Source organism: Lontra canadensis, unplaced genomic scaffold (genome assembly GCF_010015895.1).
Source record: "Lontra canadensis isolate GAN:19392208 unplaced genomic scaffold, GSC_riverotter_1.0 scaffold5, whole genome shotgun sequence".
Classification (NCBI taxonomy): Eukaryota; Metazoa; Chordata; class Mammalia; order Carnivora; family Mustelidae; genus Lontra; species Lontra canadensis.
Window position 1 is genome coordinate 40,996,775 of NW_022630999.1, and position 19,089 is coordinate 41,015,863.

The following is a 19,089-nucleotide window of genomic DNA, read 5'->3' on the forward strand; positions in this document are numbered from 1 at the left end:
TATGGCACTTCAGTTTAGTTGCTTAAAAATACTTAGAGCAGTTGACGTTTATTTACTGTGCCTAGTGACAGCATGGAGGGTCTGAAACTCCAGATCAGTTTTTATAGCTTAGAGAAATTATGTAGCTTATAGAAATCCCTATGGTTGATAACAAAAACATTTAGCTATTTTAATCCAAAGTAAGCTCAGGAATCTATATTCCCTGGATTTTTTTTAAATCAAATTGATTTTAATTCATTTGGGATTTATTAACTATTTTTTAAATACTTACAGTTACTCTTCTCTAGTGTTACTTCTTTCAGTATACAACTGAGGTAGGTTAATATGTCTATTAATTTCTTTTTCTAATGAATCTCTTTAGACCTTGGTTAATTCATTACAGGAATGAGGCCAAAATTGTCTCTCCATTATTTTAAAAAAACAAAACACCAATTAAAGACCTGTTACAGTGATACATGTTTTTATGTGTGTCAGTACGAACCAAAATTTGTTTTTTTTTAAGCTTTTAGCCTTTTCTTTTTGTTATATGTAACTATTGATTATGTATCACTTTTTTGCATATAGTGAATATTTATTACTTGCAAAGGTAAAAATAAAAATGAAAAATAAAAGTTAACCAAGCCTGTTACACTCTGGGCAACAAGCTGAGGTTTAGAAATTTGTATTCTTTCAGTAGATTTGAGAAGAATTGGATCTACGTGATTCATCCTCTCAACAGTTTCCAGCACTGACGTGTGGTTTTAGAATTGTCTTCGAGGTTTTAACGTATTTTGTGTGTGTTATAGGATGCTTCCTTTTGTGTTTAAAAACTTGAAAGGACATATGAATATATGCCTGCAAATGCATATAAAATCTTTGGACTACTCATTAAACCATTTTTGTAAAAATGTAAGAATTGTTTTAAAATACACTGGCTCAAAATTAAAAAAATACAGACTCCTTTCAGAAGTGATCCCTTTATACTCTCCAGCCTGTTCACATTCTCAGTAGATTTTCTTTTGCCTTCATGTATTTATCTTGACTTTCAGGGTATAAGCCTAAATAAAGTATGGTGGGAATACTGATGTTATTTTTCTATAATTTTAATTTGTGTCTGATAGGATATGATATTAGTACAGGCACTGCTCTTAAATGCCTGGTGTAGGTAGAGTATCAGTATTATAAAGATCTATACTTCAGTGGTTTTTAAGAGTATTACAGAAAAAAGAAGAGGAAATGGTATAGGATTTGAAAGCATCATCATATGGGCCTCACTGTATTTTTAAAAGTGTATTTTAAAAATCAGACATTTAAAGCTGAAAGAAAAATCTCTTACTGCCTTCATTTTATAGAGGAGGACACAAAAATGTTTGTGATTTTGATTTTTTCCCCCTCTTACAGTGATGCCTTTGACATACAATATGGAGTAGTGGTTATCCGCCTAAAAGAGGGTCTGGATATATCTCATCTTCAAGGACAAGGTAAATCTTGCTTGAATAAGTTTTTCATTTTAAAAACAGAAGTGACTTTGTTAGAAAATGATGGCATTCTCACATACTCTTCAGTAACTTCAACATTCGTGGTCAGTTCTGTCATGTACTTACTGTATTGCATGTGGAGATCAGATCTATTTGGCTCCAACAGTTTGTACCAACATGGATGATGGCTGGTGGTTATTAACAGAGAGAATAAAATTTAGTCATAACCATCTAAAAAGTTTAAGAGAAACAAGTGTTAGTTATGGTTTAAGATTGGCCAAATTTGTAAAAATATGTGATAAATAAAATAGAGGACAAAATAATGACTGCTAAATCATCAGACATTTTCATGTTCTCGAAGGTCATGCTTTTTTACAGAGTTATATTAATAATGAAAAACTAAACTTGGTGATATCATTTACTCTTTCTTGACATAAGACCCTACGAATTATGAATCATTTTTTAAACTTTTTCATTTTGAAATAATTATAGATCTTAAGAAGTTAAAAAAGAAATAGTAGACAGGTCCTATGTACCCTTCATCCGTTTCTCCCAATGGTAACATCTTGTATGTCTGTTGTTATATGTCGTAACCAGGAAATTGACATTAGGACAGTTTACCTACTTTATTCAGATTTCATAGGTTTTACTTAAACTTGTGTGAGCATGTGTTCATGAACACGTGTGTAGTTCTCTGCCATGTAACACATGTGCCCTATTCATATAAACACCACATTCAAGATACGGAACTGTTCCATTGCCACAAAAATCTCCCTTGTACTACCCTTTTAAGCCCCCAAAGACTTTGTCTTTCCCCCATCATTAATCCCTGACACTAATCTCTTCTCCAAGTATGTAATTTTTAAAGCATTTACAAAAAAAAAAAAAAGTTTTTAGATGAAGCTTAAAATCTAATTAAGGTGTACTGGTTACTTTTGCCCACCTTAATAAAAACTGTGGAAAATTCCATACCCTCTAATGATTTTCTAGTAGTTGAACAAATAAGCTGAAGAAAATTGCATACCTAATATTTTGCCCTTATCAATTAATTAACGAAATCATCAAAAATAACTAAGCCTAAATAGCTGAGAGGCACATCATGAACTTTTGTCATCTGTTTATGTATTTAAACAGTTGTAATTCTCCCCCTCCTCCCACCATTTCAAGGGTATTGTGCAGTTTTGAAAGGAACGCTTTGAAGTCTTTATCCAGTAACACAAAAAGTATGGCTTGCTGAAAATGCATTTTCTTCCTCTGGAGTAGGCCTTGCAAAACACTATTTCAGTTCTCTCTTGCACTACGAGTGATTGAGGTTTAGGGTACTTGTTAACACTGCAGAATTAGTAGTGTTCCCTTTCACTCTCAGAAGTATCACAGTTTGACTAATAAATTATATTTATAGCTCTATAATTTACTGAGATTTGAATGTGACCGGAACTTTAAGAAAATATTTTCAGTGTTTATAATTATTATGAAAATTGTTTTGAAGGTCTTGTTACTCATTATCAGGATTTGGAGACAGGAATTTGGTTCAGTACAGGATTAAGAGCAGAGGCTTTGGAGCTGGATCTCCTTTGAAAATCCCACCTTTTTCTCTTAGTACAGTAGTTGTGCAGTCTGGGCGTATCTGTCGACTTCCAAGCCTCTCTTTCCTCATCTCTTCAGACATGTTCACTGGGGCACCTGGCTGGCTCAGTCAGAAGAGAATGCAACTCTTGATCTTGTGGTCATGAGTTCAAGCCCCACACTGAGTATCGAGATTACTTAAATAAAACTTAAAACAACAACAACAACAACAACAAAAAACCCAAATAGTACTTACTTCATAAGGGTTGTTGTAAAGACACAGCTTGTAAAGTTCTTAACATAGTGTGATAGTGTCGGTTCTCCTGATCTTTCTCATGATATACACAAATCAGTGATGAGGATTATGTGTGAATGGTCCATTTTCATGTATTTTTGTCTTTGTGATGCATGTTTTCATGGTGGAAGTTAACTGTTTACCAACTCCTTCCCAAAGGAAGGAAAATGAGGAAAGTGCTTTAAAAATGAAGAAATGGGGGCTCCTGGGTGGCTCAGTTGGTTAAGCACCTGCCTTCAGCTCAAGTCATGATCTCGGGGTTCTGGGATGGAGTCCCATGTCGGGTTTCCCCCCTTTTGCCCCTCCCCCTACGTGTGCGTGCTCTCGCTCTCTCTCAAATAAATAAAATCTTTAAAAAAAATAAAAATTAAATAAAAATGAAGAAGTGGTACTTTTACCATGAGCTTATCTTCTGGCTTTGGCTCTCTAGTCTGGAGTGTAATTTTTCAGTGTTTTCTGTCATCTTACAGGTATGTGAATATTTGTCACATTTTGTAGTTTTTACATGTGTAAATGACTTTGAGAGTTCGTTCATATTTTATACATCATTCTTTTGTCTACCACATTCTTAATTTCCTTGATTCAAATGTCTGATGCTTAACTATGGCTCAGGATGTTTGAGTGAATAGTCCTTTCAAAAGAGATGATCACATATGTTCACATGAGAAATCATTTATTGTAAACTTATTATTTCATAATAAACTTAGCTATGAATTGTCATTTAATTAATACTATACCATGTTGCTTTCATTAGTCTTTAAAACAAGATTTAGATAACATTTTGATTACTTTCATGTCTATAGAAGAATTACTGTCATCACAAGAGAAATCTCCTGGTGTCAAGGATGTGGTACTAAGTATGGAGTACAGTAAAAAGTCGGATTTAGATACTTCAAAACCATCTGATGAGAAAGCTGTTACACACAAAGGTAATTTTTATTCAGACAAAAGATGTTATCCGGGATAATGTTTAATTTTGGGAGAAATGGGTTTTATTATATAACCTGTCTTATTAAGTAACCTCTTCTGTAATTAGTACTGCTCATTTCTAGTTGATAAGGTAAAATGGATGGCTACAAAATGACTAGCTATTTTTCAGTCATTAAAATATATTGCAGAACAGAAAACATGCCCATTAATTACACACTCCTATGTTCTTGTATGTTTTTATTTATACATTGAACAGTTTAGCTTGAAGCATGGGTTAAATCTGAACTTGGAAGGAAATGTAATTTGAGAGTAATGCAGTAGAGCATAAGATAACACTGAAAGGATTAAAATTGATAAAAATAATCTACCTAATTTTTCTATGTTCAACCCAGATGTTGAAACACCAGGGATTTTATTTATGTACTAAGAAATTCAGACTATTTTTAACATCTACTGAACCTGGAGTTGTTGAAGTAAAACCATGTAATAAAAAGTCAAATGGAGTTTTATTCCTCATTTTAGTTTCTCTGAAGGAACGAGCTGTTGGTATTTGGTTACTGAACTGTTAGGCCATAATTGCAGACGTATTACCCCTGGTTTTAAGCCACACACAGGTTTCTAAGTCTCATGAGGCTTTCAGATAATTTCATCCATATATCTATCTATGTCATGTTTATCAGACGGAAAGAGGGATGACTTCCAAATCTTACTCTCCCACCCTCACTCTCCTACCTCTGATCAGGTCAGTATCTCCATCTGTCCTAGCCCCAGCTGGCATGCCACAAGAAAAATCTGCACTGTAAATCATCAAACCATATCATACTTTTTTGATTCCTATCAAAGAATTACCATTCTTTTTCTGAAATTGATTACCTTGGACAAATTCTGTCTCTTTGAAATTAATCTTTTCCAAATTATACTGTTGCTTTTTATTTCTTTCCTTTCTCACCTTGTATGCTTAGAGTAGTGATAGTTGAGGATTTGTTAACACCCATTTCCCCTTTAAGTTCTTTGTTGTATCAATTATAATTTTTTCCCGTTTCATCGCAAAACTCTATAAAAGATTTGATAACTGTTCTTATGTTCCTGCATTTATTTTTAGTTTATGGTATACATGCTTTCATTTCCTCCTACTTTTTAATTTTACTGCCATTTTCTTTTTCCTAAAACAGACCCTTTCTTTAGAGAATCTGTTAGGAATTGATAGGTAAAACTATGATAGGAAAGGAAGAAGTAGTTAGTAATCATCAGGCATCCACTCTGTGCCTCCCACATTGCAGTGGGCGTTATCCATACATTAGCTCATGACTGTGTCACAGTCCTGTGAAGTCATTATTTTTACAGAGTGGGAAACTACTCCCTTTTTATTATAAAAATGTAAAAACCTTTAATTACCTTAGTGTAAGTCATTTTTAAGTGTCAGGATTTCCTTGACATTTTTTGAGCCTCTTTACAATGAATACACAGTGTGCCCATATACTTTTATTATCATCAAAAGCAGATAGTATCAAATACCTACTTTATAAGAACAATAATATTTAATGCTATAAAATCAAATGTAATCATTGAAATGTTTCTTGTTCTATCACAGGCATAAGAAATCAGAGTTCAAAAATAGCATTCATTTTATTTTGTGTTTATTTCCTCTCTAGCCAGTTCTTTTCAAAATTAGTATAGAAATTATAGAAAAGTTTATATAATTTGAAAAGTCTTCAGAATATTAAAAAACATTCCTGTGTAATTATAATATAATCCTAGATGTTTGGTATGTCTTAGTTATTGGGGCACACAGAGTACTTACTTTGTGCTAGACACTGAGATGAGTGCTTTCATGCTTGCAACATAGCAGTCAGAAGAGGTAGGTATCCTTCACCCTTCTTACTGACAAGGAAGGTGAGGAGTTAACTAGTTCAAGCTCACACAGCCAGTAAAAGAGTCAAAGGAATCCTGGGAGCCCCTGACTCAAGAGCAGTGAACTCTTTCCTGCGCAAGTTAGGAGTTCTCTATGCCTTGAACAACTAAAAGAAGCTTCTATGAAGGAAAAAAAACTGAGATTAGGAAAACTGTTAACTCCAAGAAAATTCTTACACATATTGAAATATAGATGGACCAGTACATGCATACATATATATGTATATGCATAAACATGTAGCTATGCTTATATATATTTAAATATATATATCTGTATAACCTGGTATTTTATATAAACCAAAGACTGTCTCTGATCAAATTCCTTATTATTTCAAGTGATTAATTTTTGTAAATATCAAATATCCATTATATGTTTCTAAAATTAATTTTCAGTCATTTGCACAGTGATGCAGTGGCACTGATTAAAAGTTATGTATTATCTGCAATATCAGGTTTTAATGTCATATTTCTATTCTGTAAGCCATAGTTCAGAATCTTTTCAATCAATTTCAAGTATGAAAGTTTAAAAGTTTAAAAATCCTGCTGAAGTTTTTATCAGTTCTACAGGAATAAAATTTAGGTGTGAGTGTTAATCAGTGGCCCTCTTGGAGGGGTTCTAAAAATGTTTACTTTTAAAAATCCTCAACCCTCAGTGCAGAAAATATCTATCTTCAGTCTTGATTATTTTTCACAGACTGTCTCTTCATACTGTGCTTTGTTTATAAATGTGCTCTATTTACATTTTCATTATTTTATTAATATAAAAGCAATTAACTTATATTTTGTGTTTTTTGAACATAATCTAGATGAGGAAGAGGATGGCAAGACTCCAACTCAACCACTGTTGAAAAAAGGCAGGCATTTTTCATCATTTTATTTTAATCCCCTTTTCATACTGTTAACTCTTTAACTCCAACTCTGCTATTTTATTTTTTTATCTGAGTTTTATCTCCATGGCAAGGTGATGTTACAGTTATTTATTAAATGCAGATTAGAAAAAAATCATCTTTAGTTCACCTAAAAAAAGTTAAATCATCCCAGGGAAAGGTATTATATCAAAGACAAATTACTTTAAATCATCATAGCATTTCTGAAATGCTCAAACACTGAATGTCAATATTGGTTTTTTTAATTTAAACTGCATGGTTCAGATGATAAGCAGAGACACTGAAATGGGTCTCTTTGCCAGTGTCACTTGCATTCTTTACCATCAGTTGTACCCAGTCAAGCCCTTAATTTTGATACTAATATATTTTTCATTTCAAAAATTATAATATTTCTCACAGCCCTGCTGCGTTTGGGAGATACACAGTCATGTCCCCATGCATGACTTTAATGAGAAGGAGATAGAGGTGAGAGTTACGGAGCAGTGTGGTTTGGCAGCCATACTATGTCATCATGCAAAATCATTCATCATGTTTGCGTGCATCATGGCAGCATGAGAAGTGAAGGACACAACCTACAAACGTGAGCAGGTTTCCTCCTGTGGATTCCTGCTCATAAAAATTTAGTGTAGGAGTCTCATAATAGTCATTTGCTTGCTCATAGAGTCAGTGCTGATTTTTTTTTTTTTAATTTTTTAATTCCTGAGAATGTAAATGGGAACTCCCTTGGTATTTTGTTCCTGAGACCTGCAGCCGACGGTGCCCTTCCAAGGAGTTCCTACCATCTTTCTGTGCTTCAAAGAAAGATGTGTCGTTACATGGCTTTTTCTTTGGGCATCACACACCGAGGGGACAAGTTAGGTCAAGATGAAGTTGTCCTTCCTTAGGCTTGGAGGTTTCACTGTGAGAATCGTTAGATTGTATTCATTTGTCTTCCACTTCCTTCTGTCTTTTATATTATTGAAAACAACATTATGTGTAAGAAATGTTTTTGATCTTTATATTATTGAGGAACCACATTATAAAAGAAATATGTTCGCAGCATAGGCATAAACTTAATTTGTCCAGTTAGCCTAACTTGGCTTCCCAAAAACAAAAATCTAGCAGTCAGTTATAATTTTCTTGATTGGTATTTATGATTCTCTTTCATTCACAGTGCTTCAAAATATTTTAAATTAGGCGAGATAATTTGGATGAGTTTAGCTCTTGTAAGGATACATTTACCTGTAACTATTTTTTAAAGTACATTTAAATTTTAAACAACTGAAAGCTTATGTTGGACTCCACATACAACTGTCTTCATTATAAACATTTAAATACACAAAAGTTAGGAAACTGTAGGAATTCAGCAAAAGGGACTTGAATATTTATCTCCCTTACATCTTATTTTTCTGGTTAATCGTTTAGAATCCAAAGGCCCTGCTGTGCCCTTAAATGTAGCTGACCAAAAGCTTCTTGAAGCAAGTACACAATTTCAGAAAAAACAAGGAAAGAATACTATTGATGTCTGGTGGCTTTTTGATGATGGAGGTAAGGTTGTTGATACGCTTTTTAGCAATTTTATGTATACTGAGGTTGTGGGAATTTAGTACAGCAAAATGGCATGTATGCTTCGCTCATAGACAACATTCCCCAAAACAATAGGATTGATTTCAGAATCAGGTGTTGGGCTTAATTGTTTTCTCTTCAGTGTCATTCACTTTGGAAGTTGGCTGGTTCTTCCCTGAGCTCATGACCTTAATATTTTTTTTTAATGTGACTCACCATTTTTAGAATGCCACTAGATTTGAAGTACCATTTGATCTTTCATCATAATTGGTTCAAGTTGTGTCATTTTGGTAGAAATCTCATAGAAGTGATGCCTTGCTCTTCTATGTACATCTCATCGGGGGCACATGATGTGGATTTACCTCATCCTTGGTGAGGTTTACGTGACCACTCAATAAGATGGGTTTCACTAGATCTTTAGAATGAGAAGGGACTGTTGCCTTTGTGTAGTTACATGTATGAGGGGATGGGAAGGCATTTAGGGGTTATGTAAATAGGCCACTGTTACTGCAACTTTTACCACCCCCCATCTTTAGCACCCGTTGATAGTTTTGGCTCTTGTTACTGTTGGTGTGGTGTGGTTGTGGTTGTCACATGATGATTTTCCAATCCCATTAATTCTTCCTCGTTTATTAGTTGACATTTTACTGTAAGGAAGGAGCTTTCTAATTTCTCTACTTGAGGATGCATTGATTCCCATTGTATTCAGTAGGAGATGATTTGTCATTCTCATGATTTGTTTTGGTGTTCACATTGTTCCCATATTTGGCCAACAAGATCCAATGGAGGCCAACTTGTATGTCTGTTTGGCATTTCCCAGCCATTTTTTATTTTCTGATATAACAAGATGTTCTAGGCTCACTTTAGTACTTTGCCTGCACCACCGTTGAATCACCATCTACACAAGGAGCCCAGTTGCTTTTAGTGGAGAATAGTATTTAGGAACAATGATCTTGGCATTAAATATGCTTATTGCTACTAGGATGTCCCTGCTTTCCCTGGCCCTCTCACTGGATGGGTCCCAGAAACATACATGTGTATATTTGTACGTGTAGGTATAGATTGAAAACCAATTCCACTTCAACGCTGCAGACTTTAGTCTAGCTTCTCCCTTCTTGTGTTTCTCATTTCAGTAAGAAACCTGGCTCCCATTATGTTCAGTGAATTCTCTCATTCCCTCACTCCTCTTATATGTGCCTGATCTCCTTACTCTGCCAGGCCACTCTCCCCACCTCACTGCCTTCCTCACATGGGCTGGATTCCATTGGGCTTTCCTCTTTGTTAAGACCTACCTCACGGCTTTTTGATTGAATTATTAAGGAAAGATGGAAAGAAATTTTTTTTTTAATATGGAGTTGTAGTAAACATGTTTTTAAAGATTAAATTGACTTAAAACTCTTAATTGAGACATTAACATATAGTAAATGATTTTTTATATTTTTATGATTCAGGTTTGACTTTATTGATACCTTATCTTCTGACTACCAAGAAAAAGTGGAAAGACTGTAAAATCAGAGTATTCATTGGTGGGAAAATAAATCGAATAGACCATGACCGGAGAGCGTAAGTCTATTTAAGTTGAAGAGCATTTATCTTATTACAGTATCTATCTCATTATTACAGTATACATTTGGTAGGGTAAAACAGAGACAATCCAGAAAATGTCAGTCATGTTGCCCTGTTCTATACTGAAACTAAAAATTCTAGTTAAATGAATAAAACCATATTCCCTTTAATTTAGTCTTCATGTTTAAGTTATAGGTACTTAGTGTTACTTGATACCTATTATTTTTTCCTACATTGACATTTTAGAAAGTATTAAAAACTTGGAGCATTAGACTGTTAAGCAATTTTTTAAAACAAAATCAGGGGATGTCCCCTGAATTACATATTTACATATGAGATACATTTTTTAGACTTGAAGACAACAGAAATGTAGGATGCCATTGTCACCCATTGTCTTATTTCTGCTGCTCTATTCTATTCTAGCTCTGATTCCAGTGCTTCACTAAGTACACCATGTCCTGTCTTGGACCTTTTCAGCATATATTGTACACATTGCTCCTGAGTTCACATTTGGAAACCAGAGCTCTGGTCATATGATTCCTCTGCCGAAAGCACTTTCAGTTTGGTCTGTGTTACATGCCCTGTTCCCCCAACTCTGCCTTATACTTCATTTTACAGCTCTGCACCTGCCCTAAACAAGCATGCCATTTCAGACATGTACTCCTTCCTACTCTTTCCTAATCTCTGCTAGAAATAGCTCTTCGCTTGCCCTCCCTTCTCTATGGAAATACTCCATCCTTTACGTCCAGCATTGCTATCACTTTCTTCATAACACCTTCCCTCATTTTTTTTTTAATCCTTGTCTCCCCATCAGTTGTTACCCTTCCTTCCTGAAAAACAACATACTTGGTACCATTCATTGCATTCTGGGGCTCGTTTTATATTTATTTTCATGCCTTAGATTTGAGTTTTGTGGGCCCTGACACATACACACATAGTCAATTTATACTGGAATTCAGCGAAGTGTCAACTCATTTCAAACAGTGAAGTATGCAAGAAATACTAGAAATAATTTAAAAGCTAGACCTGTAGTCAGTCTGTTTTCTAATATCCTAATTTAGAAAACTCATGTGATTAAAGATAGAATCCTCTTTTGCTAACTGCTTTTCCTTCCACTTTTCTGCTGTTGTCACCAAAGGCTTCACTGCCAACTATGCCTCCGAAAAGGGATTTTTTTTTTTTTTAAGATTTTATTTATTTATTTGACAGAGAGGGAGATCACAAGTAGGCAGAGAGAGGGGGAAGCAGGCTCCCCACTGAGCAGGGAGCCCGATGTAGGGCTCGATCCCAGGACTCTGAGACCATGACCTGGACCGAAGGCAGAGGCCTAACCCACTGAGCCACCCAGGAGCCCCAATGAAAGGGATTTCTTTACTGGAAGCTCAAAGACTTATTGGAGCCCCTTTTTCATGTCTGTCCCAGTCCCCCCACCTCAGAAATTCTATGAACGTCATTTGGCATCAGTTATAGCTTTAGTTTGGCCCCAAGAAACTCCTGTTTAGACCTTGAGATACACATTCTTCATGGATGGAAGAATAATCCAAAAATAATTAAACCTACAAGTATTTACTAGTTTTTATACTTACCAGTATAATTTGTCTAAAAAAGTCTTATTGAAGTAAAGCTGGCACACGGTGTTCCATTAGTTGCAGATGGACAGTGTGGTGATTCAGGATCTCCGTGTGGCCCGTTGTGCTCCCCGCAGGTGGGGCAGCCACTGGCCACTGTACAGCACTAGTAAATACCCTTGACTCTGCTCCCCAGGCTATGCCTGCCAGCCTTGTGGCTTGTTCGCTCTGTAACTGGAGGTCTGTTCTCACTCCCCGTAACAAAAATTAAATTTAAAAACTAGTTCAGATTTCATTATTAATGTCTTGCTCTACCCATTCATTATTGGATACTAAGACGATTTCAGAGAAAGTAAAAGAATGTAAGAGGAGTCTCTACTTAGGGGATTTAGATATCTACTTAGTTGAACACACCATGTAAATTCAGATGGACTTTGCCTAGCACCTGATACCATTTTCCTATAAATCCTGCTTCTTCAGATGTACTGATTCAGCCTGAATAGAATAAAAATACTTACATATAGCTTTCATGTCTCTCAATGCTATTCATTTTTGTCTTAGGATGGCTACTTTGCTGAGCAAGTTCCGGATAGACTTCTCTGATATCATGGTCTTAGGAGATATTAATACTAAGCCAAAGAAAGAAAAGTAAGTTGTTGCATAAATTACTCTGTACAGATTTCTGATTTTTTAATTTTTTTATGGATGACCTACTGAGATAATCATTCAATTGTAACTACCTGGGGTTTTGTTTTCTGTTAATTACATGTGAAGTTAACTCTTTTTAATCTGGCACTGATGGTTGGCGTGTCTATAGCAGATACCAGAGTAAGTCTAAAGGGCTTTCAGTTTTCAGAGAATTCAGCTACTGTTGCCTAAGTAATTTCTGAAAATCCTAATGCCAAAGAAATTCCACATGGTTCTTTACATTTCCATTGTTCATACCTATATTCATTACCACCACTCAATCCCTACTCCATGTTATATATTACTTTTTTAGTATTTTGCTTTATTACTAAAATAGGAGAATCTAAGAATTTGCCCATAATAGTTGCATTCAGAATTCTCAAGAATCAAAGAAAAGTATCTTCATGGAATAGTCTACCTGAAAATGGCACATAGAGGATATTATAATTATGTGTATATTTATACCACCAGGCATAATTTTAATTATTCTCAAATAAATGTTGAATAAATGATGAAGCTGGTATAAAGAATTAAATTATAAAATAACAAGGTACACTTTGTAAGGTTAGGATCAGGGAAGGATTTGTTTCCTTTTATAAAATAATATATACCAGGAGCTTTGTATGAGGCATGATACTGAAAAATGTTTTTCACATTCATAGAGGATTAGAATGTTGTTAATGTTCTTTCACTGTCTTTTATCCTATTAAGTATCTTTGGATCTAGAGATTAATTCTGCATCTTCTTAAATGTTCATTATCTGCCCACTCCTCTCTTCAAAATATTCTAGTACCTTTTCTACTACTATTCCTCTTTTTGTTCATTGGTACTTGAACTAGGAAAGCATTTGAGTATTTTGAGTAAAGGAGCAATACAATTTGACATATTGCTCAAAAGGATCATGTTGGCAGCTGTGATGAAAATGTATGTAGGTTGAGGGGGGTGGTGGGCATAGGAGCAGGGGTTAAATATAGACAGGTGAGTGTGAGCAGTTGAAATTGCAATTCTGTTATTGTGAATCCAGTTCTAAATTTCTTATCAGTTTGAGGGCACCTGGGTGGCTCAGTGGGTTAAGCCGCTGCCTTCAGCTCAGGTCATGATCTCATGGTCCTGGGATCGAGTTCCTCACCGGGCTTTCTGCTCAGCAGGGAGTCTGCTTCCCTCTTTCTCTCTCTGCCTGCCTCTCTGCCTACTTGTGATCTCTCTCTATTAAATAAATAAATCTTTTTTAAAAAATAAATAAAAAATAAATTTCTTATCAGTTTGAGGAACTAACAATTGCTGTTTTCTAAATAGGTTGCCAAAGTGATGGTTATAAATTAGGGTATGGGGAGGAGCATAATAGTTGGAAAACACTAACTTCTCAAGTACTAATTTAGCATTTGAGATCTTAGTGTTAAGGAATTTGAATTGAAGTTAATTGTCAGTAATCTTTCTGGGCTTTTTTTTTTTTTTTTAAGTATTATAGCTTTTGATGAAATGATTGAGCCGTACAGACTTCATGAAGATGACAAAGAACAAGATATTGCAGATAAAATGAAAGAAGATGAACCATGGCGAATAACAGACAATGAGCTTGAACTCTATAAAACCAAGGTATTCTGTCTCTTCTGCTTTCTTTTTCTTAATATTCCATTGATTTTTTAAAAAATAAGGAAGACATAAGTATCAAGAACTGTCATTTGTTACGGGAGGAATCAGTTGTATAAATTCAGTCTCCTCTAAGTTGGATCTGTATGTGAACAGTGTGTATAAATCATCAGTTCTTTTCTAAATTAAGGGATGGATATTTTTATTACAGCAAAATTCTTTTGATTTCTTTTTGTTTACTTATAGCTCTATGAACTACACTAAATTCCGCTTTTCAAATGGTCCAGGAATGACTTTGTCCCGTTTCATTTCAGACCTACCGGCAGATCAGGTTAAATGAATTATTAAAGGAACATTCAAGTACAGCTAATATCATTGTCATGTAAGTACTGTCTATACTAAGATTTTCTTGAGCATTCATTTTATGATGTTGCAATTTGGATCAATTTCCATGCCAAGTACATACCTACATAAACCTCAATAATGACTTAACAGTTATAAGGAAGAAAAAACAAACTTTTGTTAATATACTTTGCTTTAAGCATATAGAGAAATCATTAAAGGGGAGAGGAAAGTAAAACAAAAATCTTAACCTTAAGTTTATATGAATCTAAGTCATTGTTTTTTCATAATAGTTTATTCTGGAATTTTTCTTTTATCTTTTTTCCCACCTTTTAAAAATTCCTTAGCTTGAAGGACACTACGACATAGCCATTAAGTCTTCGTGGGGTATGAGGGCCTCAAGTTAAAATTTGGACCCCGGGGTGAGGTATGAGACATCTGGCTGGCTCAGTCAGAGCATTTGACTCTTGATGTTGGGGTTTTGAGTTCAAACTCCACATTGTAGGGGTAGAGTATACCTCAAATAATAATTTTTTTTTAAGTGTAAAAAAAGGAAAATTTGGACCCAGGGCAACATCCTTATAGAAATAATACCATCAACTTATCTTGGGGATGAAATTTAAAAAGTGGTTCCTGTCTGAGTCTACACCCCCATGTTTCACTCACAAATTATACAGACAGACGTTCTGTCCTCTATTGGATCTAGGGGCTATCTGGCTGTTCTTTAACTGAGTCAGATTAGTTACATATTACTTGAACCCAGATTTTCTCCATCATGGAGCCAGGGTCCTTAGATAAGTTAAAAAAAAGTTCAGGCCTCCAAAAATAGGGCAAATGATGAAATAAAGTATTACCAAATGATTGTTATTTTGATTAACAAAAAACAATACAGCAGGAAATTTCAGCTTTTGCGGCTGCTCATCAGATATCTATAATGGAATATGTTAAAACGGAAATCTGGAAACACTCCCCAGAGCAGCTGGTTACTACTACCACTATCTACAGATAAAAATCAAAGCCCAGAAAGATAGGAGAAGTTGAGAATTAATACGTAGAATTAATTATGTTTGAATCTCATTTACCCATGTGTGGTTTCTGCTTTCTTACTTTAGGTAAAAACATTCCTTTCTCCTAGAAGAATTCTATCCTTATTGAAGAAGGGGGAATGGGAGGTTTAATGTTAGATACCAAATGTGTTGCAGTTTATAGAAATACTCATTTCTGTTCATATTAGGTGAATTTTTAAAAAGCTTTTGTTCAAACATGAAAAAGGGGGAATAGTGATATGAGTATAGTCACTGCTACACCATGTTCACAATTTGCCTGCACTCCAAAATGATTTGTATAACCACTGTACTTTTAGTTACTATTATTAGTGACTCAATATATAATTTTTATTACAGTTTATTTTTTTCAACTTAAATGCATGGCCTAATTTCCTTTCTTTTTTGATACCAGGAGTCTGCCAGTTGCCCGGAAAGGTGCTGTCTCTAGCGCTCTCTATATGGCGTGGTTAGAAGCTCTATCGAAGGACCTACCACCAATTCTCCTAGTCCGTGGGAACCATCAGAGTGTCCTTACCTTCTATTCTTAAAGGCCCTGTACAGTGGACAGCCCTCTAAATGGTACTTGAGTGCCTAGTGAAGTCACTGAAATCTTCAATGACACATTAACATCACAATGGCGAACTGTGACTTTTCTTTTCACTTTTTCATTAATTTGAAAGCACACAGGGAAGTTGCTCCACTGATATGTGTATGGAGACTTCAGTTTTAGTCAGTTCTGTATTTCAGTCTTAATGAATGATGATGATTCCTTGTTGTTGGACTGAAGCTCATGAGAGTAAAGTTTTCCTTTGCTACGTGAATAGCAATAAAAGTGTGTTATTTTGTGATTGATGAAAGGAGTACAAAAAGCCTTTAGCCTTGAGGTGCCTTCTGAAATTAACCAAATTTCATCCATATATCCTCTTTTATAAATTTATAGAATGTCAAATTTTGCCTTCAGCTGTTATTTTTGTTTCTAGTCTCTCCAACTTAAAATGAAATGGACACTGCTTTCTTCTTCCATTGACCAATTAGTGTTGAGTACTGTATGTTTTCTATTACTTTTATAAAGGTATCTGTTAGATACTAAAGGCAAGAATTAGGGCAAGTTAATGAAAAATGCAAAAAAACCCCAAAACAGACAAACAAAAAATGGTAGCCAAAAAGTGACCCCAAGGTTAGGTTTGTAGGGGTTTGTATAAATTGTGGATCTAGGGAAAGAAGACCCAATAAACCTTTCTTTTTTTAAAATCTCTAATTGGCTGTTATTTGTATTTTTATTTGAAATCTTAGGGAAGGGTGAAGATTTATTTAGTACTTCTGTATACCATGCTGAAAAATCCCGTATTGTCATTCTTTAGATCAAAGTCCTCAAAATCATTTGTATCTATAAGAAGAGAGATCTGTCCTAATTTAGAGTTTTCCTCAAATTTTGAGGGACTTTTAGGAAATGCTAAAAGATTTTTCTTGAAAATTAGAGCAATGTCATTAAGTAGAATATTTCAATAAACAATGTGTGGGATTCCACTACACATATCCTTTATAAATCATTAAAATTTTTAGTGTTTCATCAAATGGTTAAATGGACCACTGGTTTCTTAGTGAAATGTTTTTAGGCTTAATTCATTCAATTGTCAAGTACACTTAGTCTTAATTAATATACTCAGGTTTGAACAGATTATTCTGAACATTTAAATTTAATCCATTCTTAATACTTTAAAATTTTTGTGTTAAGAAAAACTGCCAGTTTGTGCTTTTGGAATGTCTGTTTTGACATCATAGTCTACTAGTACAATTTTGACAGTGCATATGTACTGTTACTAAAAGCTTTATATACGATTATTAATGTGAAGTTTTTCATTTTTTATTCAAGGAAGGATTTCCTAAAAACATTTCAAGGGATATATGTCTACATATCTGTATGTGTGTATGTATGTGTATATGCATACACAGATGCATATGTGTATATATAATGACATTTATGTTGCTGGTTTTTTGCATTTTAAAGTGATCAAGATTCATTCGATTAACATTTTTTGGTTTCAGTAAACATAAGTTCAAAATTAGATTGAAAGATACAGGATTCACGGAAAACAAAGGTGATCATTCGAAGGGCATGTAACTTCGCACGTTACTGTTCAGTGATAAATGGAGAACACGTCCTCTACTGTTCAGTCAGCTCGTTGGTATAAATTTTGGTGGTGAAGAATATATGCAGATTTTCATGAATCTTGGTAGATATCGTTAAAATCACTACTGCTGTCAGTAGTGCAGTATTTTTGCTGCATGAGCATAAATGAAATGAAAAGTGGAGATCTGATCATTTTGAATTCAGAATGTTAAAATGAAGTAATTGTTTTTCTAGGATTTTTTTTCCCCTACATTATAACTCATAGCATTGTTCCCTTTATTGCAGGTTTTGTAGTGTTTCGGGGGAAGACAGTAGAAATGTCATATATTCAGTAAACAATACCATGTTTGAACTTTTTAAATGGATAATAGGGCATGAACTGAGTGCTGCTATCTTGAAAATGTGCACAGGTACACTTATTATTTTTTTTTTCTTTTAGTTTTTCCCATTCAGGAAACCATCATTGTGATCTGTACTGCAGGAACCAAATGTCATGCATCATACATATGTGTATAAAGTACATAAAATATATCTAAATATGCATAATGGGGGGAGGGTAATATTGTCTGTGAAATAATGTAAGAAGCTTTTCACTTAAAAGAAAATTACTTTCATTTAACACTAGACACCAGGTCAAAATTTTCAAGGTTGTTGTAGTACTCTAATAAATTTTAACAATTCTAGATGCTAGCTAGTGTTGAAGCTATTCTAGTTTATTTTGTTTATGCTAAATTTGATTATTTTAATGCCAAATTTTTTTTGAGTTCTAATCATTGGTGATAACTTGGAAATAAATATGCAATGGCATTTGACAGTTCATTATTCCTATAGGTAAATACTCATTGGGTTTAGAGAGAATGGTGGTGTTAAGCTGATGATTAATTAAATCATATATTTATTTGTTACATTATTTCATTGTATTTTAGGTTTCCTTTTGCATTCTTTTTATATGCTTTCTGACATTACCGATTTTTAAAGACTATGGAAATAATTTAAAGATTTGAGCTCTGGTGGATGTTTATCTACTAAGTTTGAAAATGTAATATTTTGATAATACTGTACTATAACTGTCACAAAAATGCTTTTCTAATGTTTTAACGTTGAGTATTGCAGTTGCTGCTTTGTACAGAGGTTACTGCAATAAAGGAAGTGGATTCATTAAAACTATTTAATGTCTACTCTTCTATTGTATCTGTTTTATTAACCTTCGGCGACTTTGTGATGTACCCTCATTTATGTAACTGTTCTTTCATGATGTCTGAGTTGTTTACTGGCTTTTACCTTTAAAATTCGTATGTTAGAAAGTTGTTTGAAATTGTGCACTATCCCTAAGCCTTTGAAATAATCACTATTGATACTTGACAGTGCAATTGAACCCTAGAAGATGCAGCTCATTTTGATTTTTTTAAAGTGATTTTACTTTTCTAATTCTTTTTAAGTTATTTTATTTAAGTTATTTTACACAAAAATGGATCCATAGTCTGTGTCTTTTCTTCAGACGATTTTTGGCTAAGTTAATGTACAGTTTTATAACTGTACATTTCTCCTTTGAGCGTTATAATAAGTGT

The 19,089-nt window shown here is 34.2% G+C and overlaps 1 protein-coding gene across 2 annotated transcripts in view; it reads left to right on the forward strand.

Moving 5' to 3' along the window:
• The window catches only part of SLC12A2 (solute carrier family 12 member 2), a 113,210-nt gene extending 94,525 nt beyond the window's left edge, over positions 1-18,685 (forward strand). Inside the window, exons 19-27 of one of the 2 annotated variants that reach the window (XM_032851968.1) lie at positions 1,381-1,460; positions 4,122-4,247; positions 6,966-7,013; positions 8,451-8,573; positions 10,043-10,154; positions 12,287-12,373; positions 13,873-14,008; positions 14,317-14,384; positions 15,803-18,685. In XM_032851968.1, the coding sequence (XP_032707859.1) occupies positions 1,381-1,460; positions 4,122-4,247; positions 6,966-7,013; positions 8,451-8,573; positions 10,043-10,154; positions 12,287-12,373; positions 13,873-14,008; positions 14,317-14,384; positions 15,803-15,938 (916 nt within the window). In that variant the 3' untranslated portion in view covers positions 15,939-18,685. The remainder of the gene's footprint in view (positions 1-1,380; positions 1,461-4,121; positions 4,248-6,965; positions 7,014-8,450; positions 8,574-10,042; positions 10,155-12,286; positions 12,374-13,872; positions 14,009-14,316; positions 14,385-15,802) is intronic. The other variant, XM_032851969.1, reaches the window with a different exon arrangement.
• Positions 18,686-19,089: the final 404 nt, after the last annotated feature.